This window comes from Euprymna scolopes, chromosome 20, assembly GCF_053919585.1.
Source record: "Euprymna scolopes isolate OS-2025 chromosome 20, ASM5391958v1, whole genome shotgun sequence".
Lineage (NCBI taxonomy): Eukaryota > Metazoa > Mollusca > Cephalopoda > Sepiida > Sepiolidae > Euprymna > Euprymna scolopes.
The window spans coordinates 45,810,777-45,818,401 of record NC_136501.1 but is presented as its reverse complement, the minus strand read 5'-3'; the positions used below and the strand labels follow the sequence as shown (position 1 = coordinate 45,818,401).

At 32.7% G+C, this 7,625-nt stretch overlaps 1 protein-coding gene across 1 annotated transcript in view; it reads right to left on the bottom strand.

Moving 5' to 3' along the window:
* Positions 1 to 3,040: 3,040 nt before the first annotated feature.
* Positions 3,041 to 7,625, bottom strand: part of LOC145241657 (chymotrypsin-like protease CTRL-1) — a 43,598-nt gene continuing 39,013 nt past the window's right edge. Inside the window, exons 6-7 of the mRNA XM_080104792.1 lie at positions 4,810 to 4,952; positions 3,041 to 3,248 (exon numbers count right to left, since the gene is read on the bottom strand). Of these exons, the coding sequence (XP_079960918.1) occupies positions 3,102 to 3,248; positions 4,810 to 4,952 (290 nt within the window). The 3' untranslated portion in view covers positions 3,041 to 3,101. The remainder of the gene's footprint in view (positions 3,249 to 4,809; positions 4,953 to 7,625) is intronic.

Genomic DNA, 7,625 nt, shown 5'->3' with positions numbered 1-7,625 from the left:
CACAATATTACTTTCTGGGTATATATTACTACTTCTTAATTTATTTAATTTGGGTCAGTTCTATATTTTAAATACAATGGAAACTATTTTCAAAGAAATGTTTATAAACTCATATTTGCTGCGTGTTGTTAGTTTTTTTGTCCCGAAAATTATTTTTTGCGCTATCGGGAAAAAATATCAGCTTTATCAAAACATATTTGTTCATTTAATATATTGCTCATTCCATCGAATTTCCAAGATTCCTGTTAATTATATATATTATGCCTATAGTGTTACATTAAAACACTCTGTACATTTGCATCTTATAACACCTTTTCTTTAAAATAGTCTGATTTTACTGTGTTTTCTTTTTCAATCAAAGAAAATTGATTGAATTCGGAGGTACCTACATAGCGGGCCTTTATAATAAAACTACATATCTAACAACTTAATATATATTTTTTAATTCTTTGAGATATTCGCAACAGTTTTATATTATTCAGATTTTTGTTTCAAAATGACACGTTATCGACACTAATCATAAGTTCTCCCACGACGCTAAATTTTTGGGACAAGCGTATTGTATAAGGGAGAATTTAATTACTTAAGTTCAGACAAGGGACGAAAGCACGGGAGTTAACAGAACTGCTTAGCATAGTTTAATTCCCAGTTCAAAGTTCAAAGGTTACTTATTCAGAACACATCAGTATTACCAATGTTGGAATACAAAATTATTTTACTTTACGGGTTTGTATTACTGTACACATAGATTGGAAAAAGTTGTGAAAAAACAAATATATAACAAATAAATGTTATCAAAGGCAAGATAAGTTACTTTTCTACCTAACTGGATATATTTTTTGGGTTTTTATTCAGTGTAACATGTTTATTCAGCTCGAAAAACATGCAGTGTTTACCGATGTATTGGAAAATTTTAAACACGTATTTTAAACACGTACTTTTTACATACTAGAAGTTCAGTCCGGCTTTACACGGACCCTATGTACTGTTCATAACTTTATGCGCATATGTATATACATATTAAAAAGTTTGAGTCATGTCCAGTAACCTACATCTAAATTTTCAAGTGTTTAGACCCAAAATTGGCGGAGTAGTTTGGTAGAGTCTGCAAAAGTCAACTCTTTCAACTTTGACCTCTTAGCAGCCAAATGTTCGCCCCAAAACATTAAAAAGTCTGCTGCATGTCTGAATACCCTTTATGTAAAATTTCAAATGTTTAGACCCAAAATTTGCTGAATAGTTTGCTAGAGAACGCAAAGGTAACATTTTTTGAACTTTCACCCTTAAGCAGCAAAGTCTACGCCCAAAAACTAATTAAAATGCTTGCCCCATATCTGAATACACTTTATGTAAAATATCAAATGTTTAGACTAAAAATTGGCTGAGTTATTTGGCAGAGACCGCAGAGGTCAAACTTTTTAAACTTTGACCTCTATTTTTACCTCTTAACATTTATTATTTTGGGCTCAAATCAAATTAAAAAGTCATATCCATGCCCAAGTAAGCTACATCTAAAATTTCAAGCATTTAGACCTAAAATTGGCGGAGGAGTTTGGTAGAGCTTTCAAAGGTCAAATCATTTAACTTTGACCCCTTGACAGCCACATTTCTGGCCAAAAACCGATTAAAAATACTTTCCTGAATCTTAATACCCCTTATATCAAATCTCGTGTTTGTAGACTGAAAATTGACAGAGTAGTTTGGTAGGGAAATATACAAACAGGCACACACACACACAGAGGCAATTTCACTTTTATAGATATATAGATAGATATGCGTTTGGCCTTTTGTCTTAGATGGTAATGGCTGTTAAAATTCAGTTCAATAAAACCTTGATAAGATCTTTTTTCGCCTTTGTTACACTACAATGATGCATATCATTAACGATAAACAGCCATAAAAAAATAAAAATATTAAGTTTTCTTGAAAAAAAATTTTTTTTCCTGTACTTTCATCTAACAATTTACGCTTTTCGTAAACATATTTTAACGTATTTTCTTAAATATATATATATATATATATATATATATATATATATATATATATATATATATATATATATATATATATATATATATATAAAATTTGGGGGGACTCTCCCATTCCAAAAAACTTGACTTTATAAAGCTCCATACAAAATTTCGGCCAAACTGGCTCAGTAGTTCCCGAGAAAATGGATTTGAAAAACAAGCAGTCAGACAGATGGACAGACAGGCAGGCTAAGAGAAATAGAATGTAGATGTGAGAGTCGGATGTTTTAGTGTGGAATTGAGTTGTGGTAACGTAAAAAAAATATTTTTTTACTAAAATATTCGACCATTATTCTTCGTCATAAATGCAGAATATATATATATATATATATATATATATATATATATATATATATATACACATATATATATATATATACTAGTAGAAGTAACCGCCTTGACTGGGTTCAAAAACAGCCTACAGAAAATGGACTGTGATTGATTAAAGTATGGTAGGTTATGAAAAGGAGGGGGTTGTAAAGAGATAGGTTTTGATACTCAAAAATTTTACCCTAAGCAAAATATGATAAAAGTAAAGATAATTTTCGCGAAAATATATTTTTTATATCGTGTTTGTTTCCATTCGTAGCCAAGAGTGACCAACAAAATGATATTTCCTTACAAAGAGAAAATGTTATATCTATAATAATATAAATATACAAGAAATAAATGTTACCATAGTTAATAAAAGTTACTTTTATGGTAGAAAAGTTTATTGGTTTGTATTTTTAAGTAGTTTGTAAAAAAAAATGTTTTTCATTTACAGATTCACAAATTAGTGTCCTGGCCAGAACATTATCCATGATAGATTGCAGGATTTCATTCCCCGACTTTATTCTCCTTCAATTACAGCGAAATATCAGGTTTGTTGATGTAGACATTTTTCTTTTCTTTGAGATTCGTTCTACAAGAAAACGTTTCTAACAGAGTATAAATGGAAAGCATGGATTATTTGCGGAAACTTTTCAATCGTGATATAACAACAACGAAGTAAAACAAATAAAAGACCATTGAACTTGTGTCATTTGAAAAGGAAATTTATTTTCATTCGGAAATGTACTGTTTTGTTTTTTAGTGGTGACGATCGATCCAGTTTCTGAAATATGCGACGTTTGTGTAAAGAGCAGGTCCAAATTCACATTTCAAACCAAAGGAAGTGAGTCCTGCCAAAACCCATTGTCCATGCGCTTGACAATAAAGAGGACCACCGGAATCACCCTACAAGAAAAGAACAAATGATAATTGCATTTCCGAATTTTTTAGATGAGGATAAAGAATTCGTATTATTTGGATTAGTAGGACTACTGTTCACATGTTCAGGGTTATTTCCACTCCATTTCGGGTAATATGTAACCTTTGACCTTCTTTAAATCTATATTGTCAAAGTCAGGAATGTTTCTGTCGAAATCGAGAATCCGCACGGAATTTGGAAGGGAACCCTTTATTTAATCCACGGGAGTAGCATGCTGTCGCGCCATCAGCCAAGACTACATAGAAGTCTTAAGTAACATACAATTATATTTTGAGTGTCGCCCGCACCGTGGATTTCACGGTTCTTGTTAAGGTGCAGAAACGTTTAGATTTAACGTTTCTTGATAAGGTGAAGACGTTTCTCTCTTCGGTCTCCCCCCCCTCTTGACCTTCTCACTATTCTCCAGAAAGTATAACCTACAACCGTAGATTTAATAAAGGACTCCGTTCAAAATTCTGTGCAGACACCCGAGGTGGACAGAAAGATTCCAGAGTTCAACATGATACACCTGAAGAAGGTCGGAGGTTGCATCGAGCTCAATGTTGTGAACATAACACTCAGTATGAGAACAGTATTACAAATAATCCAAAAAATACGAAGAGATAATAGGTTCATATTCCGTTAAAACTATTGAGGCACTTACTCTGGTACGATTGGGAAAGCCATAGATACCTCACCTAACTCACCTGTTATTGTTTCATAGACCTTCCACCGAACAGGTGGTTTAATGTCTCGTACATCACGATAATATAAAATACGCGTTTATTATTTAATGCAAATCAACAAATCACAAAACAACACAACTAAATCATACCTCATTTACATACTGGAATCAAAATTTCACAGCAACCAGAGAAAAAAAATAATATTTTGAATTTGGACAGCAACCATTTATTAAACTGTTTACGTTGCTTTTTTTCTGCTAACAACTAGGAGAGAACATTACGTGATTACGTACATTTAGGATATTTGCAACTTAGTTTTTAATCAATTCTTGTGTCATTTCTTACGTCGTGCTAGCGATTGAAGAGGAGGACGTTGGCCGCGTGGTTTGTTCCTGGCTAATGGAGTCATAGCTAGCTTCCTGACCGGGTTCGAATCTCCCGACTGGCTATAGTTGTAACTTTATGTACTGGGGTTACAAATAGCTGAGTCTTAGGCTTTATATTTTATTTTTAAGTCATTTGCCCGCTTTAAACTTCCCAACGGACTTGTTACTTCCCTCCTTGATGCTCTCTTTTAGCCATGTTACATCACGTGCTTTCTAGCAATAGCAGGTTGAGGTGACATAACCTGACCTCCTTGTCCCGAATTCCCGTGTCGTGCTAACGTTGTTTTGCGCACTTAACTCATTGAATATGTGCAAGCGATCATACCCTTTAATATTTAATATTATTAGTAAACGAAAAAATAAAAAACGAACACAGAAAATAAATAAAAAATTAATAATTATCGCTAAACGAAAAAAAAAATAAAAAAGGACACAGAGAAAATAAATTTCCCAGCAAGTTTGTTGTTCGGACATACCTGGCACGGGCTAGCACCACCATTGACCCAATCACCGGCACAGATATGCTCATGTCCTATATGAGGCCAGGTATTATGACATTCTCTGTAAGACATTATAGGCAGGGATACTTTCATCAAAACCTGACTTGTAGGCATGACCCCTGAAAGAAAAAAAAATTATTAATCTTATTAGAACAAGTGTGAAATGAAAACAATTATCATAAAATAACGTTGTCCTTTGGCATATTATTATAACTAAATATTACACGAATGTCTCCACACATCTCAGCTCCCGCATGAAAAAATAAATAATAGTTTTGCCTTACAACACGACCATTTGTTAAAGTACGCATGATTAATTAGTTGTTTAATTTAAATGGCATTTCAATATTGGTTGTTATTCCATGTCCCAAAGTGGCCAAAGTGATATATGTATATATATCTATAATATAAAGCTGAATGTCTGCGCGCGCGCGCGTGTGTGCCTGGTCACGACTAGGCCACCTCCATGGCCTTTTGGCCGAGATCAAAGTGTAGTATCTGTTCCAACAGATGCTGCAAGCAATGACTAGCTATGATCATATGTGGGGGTAACCCCACATATCTGAACTTGGTCAATGTAGGGATCACCCTACAGACCACAGTTACTATCCAGCTCCCATTTCCCACCTTTCGGGAGCTGGATCCCCCTTTCCCTCCCTCTCTCTCCACATTAAAAAACGGCCTTGTGCCTAATTTGCTCAGTGGGGAAGCAAATAAATCAAAAGTGTAGTATCTGTTCTGGCACATACTGCATGCAAAGACCATATGTGGGGGCGACCCCACATATAAGACCTTGGTCAATGTAGGGGCAACCCTTCATACCAATTGTCACTATCCAGCTCCCCTACTCCCCGCGGAGTTGGTCCCCATTTCCCCTTTACTCCTCACATTAAAAATCGGCCTTGTGCCTAATTTGCTCGGTGGGGGTGCAAATAAATACCGTGTGTGTCTGGTCACGAATAGGCTCCTATATCGTTGACTATTTTAATAAACTGATTACATATAATGATAGATGTATCGAGACACAGGAATGGGTATGTTTGATCTGGCAGAACGGTGGTTCATTAAAATTGTGGGGTCTGCGTTCGCGCCTGGTCCACAAAGTATGGAAATAAAAATTTTAAAATAAAAAAAAAACGTTTACAAGTGTTTTTGATATAGATGTACATAATAATACTTTGATAAGTATGTTTTAACTTAAATAGGGATGGTATGATAAAATTGTGCGGTCTGCGTTCGCGCCTGACCTCCATAGAATGGAAATAGGCACAAACTTTAATAAAGACCTTTCATATCAATCTGCGTAAGTATACTTTGATAATTATGTTTCAGTTTGTAGAAATATGGTATAATAAAATTATGGGGGGGTGTTCGTTCGCACCTGACCTCCATAGAATGGAAATATGTCACAAAGTTTAACAAAGTTTTTTAATATAGATATTTTGCTTCGGTTTTGATACTCCCAAATTCAACCCAAATTTACAACCCTTCCTTTTCATAACCTATCATACTTTCATTAATCAGAGTCCATTTTCTGTAGGCTGTTTTTGAACCCAGTCAACGACGGGTACATTTGCTAGCATATATATATATATATATATATATATATATATATATATATATATATATATATATATATATATAAAGAATAACAGTATAGTTAGATTCAAAGATCCAAATATTTATTTTTCTTATTTTTCTGTTATAATATTTAGGATAAATTGAGCTTCTACTCAAAAAGGATTGGTATACATAAAGCGTGAAATATAATTGAATAAAAACATATTTTACCAAAAAAGAATTTCCCCGTATATATATATATATATATATATATATATATATATATATATATATATATAATTCAAACACTACTGTGTTTGAATATAAGGTTAAGTGGCAGTTTTAGTGATTTCGAACTGATTTAAAGCTTCACCGCTCACTCATTTTTCGAACAAATTTCAAACAATTATTGCAGTTTATAGAGCACCTTCTCAGCGATATTATGAAAAAAATTTTTGTTCAGTAAAACAAAAGTTATGATGAATTTACCCGTGTTCAAAATCGTAAAAAAAAACGTCAGGATGTGAGCGACGTTGTTTATGATTGGTTTCCAAAGCAACCATTGCTTCAGCGACTACAGTCGCTACCAATTCATCGCTCTCACGAAAAGAGAAGTAACAAGTGAAACAGAGATAATGGAAGAATGAAAGGGGGATAATTGGTGTGATTTTATTGAAAGCAGACGAGTGTCGTACATTATTGTTACATATGCGAATGTTATGTTTATGGGGGCAAAAAATAAGACTGAAATTAAACAAAGAACAAGTGAATTTACTGGAAGCCTGGAAAACCATGGATTACAATAGAAAAAAGCGCAAGGTATTTTAGAAAAAATATAATAAATTTATAACAAAATATTGCAGCATAAAGATTTTTATAAATTCAATTTGTAACATTAATCAATTATAATGCTGCATTATTTCATGTTATAAATTTATTAATACTAGAATATCTTGTCCTTTACTTTTTTAGTTTTAACAACTAGTCCTTTACTTTTCATGCTCACATTTTTCTATTGTAATATATATATATATATATATATATATATATATATGGTTAGAATTATTTTATAAATATTAAGTCTTTAATATTTATAATATATTTTAAGTTTGCTATTTTAGATTATCTTTGTAAACTTAATTGTAATTCTAATTTCATTTATATATCTATGTATATATACATATATATAATGTATGTATATAAATATATATATTGTATATATATATGTATAT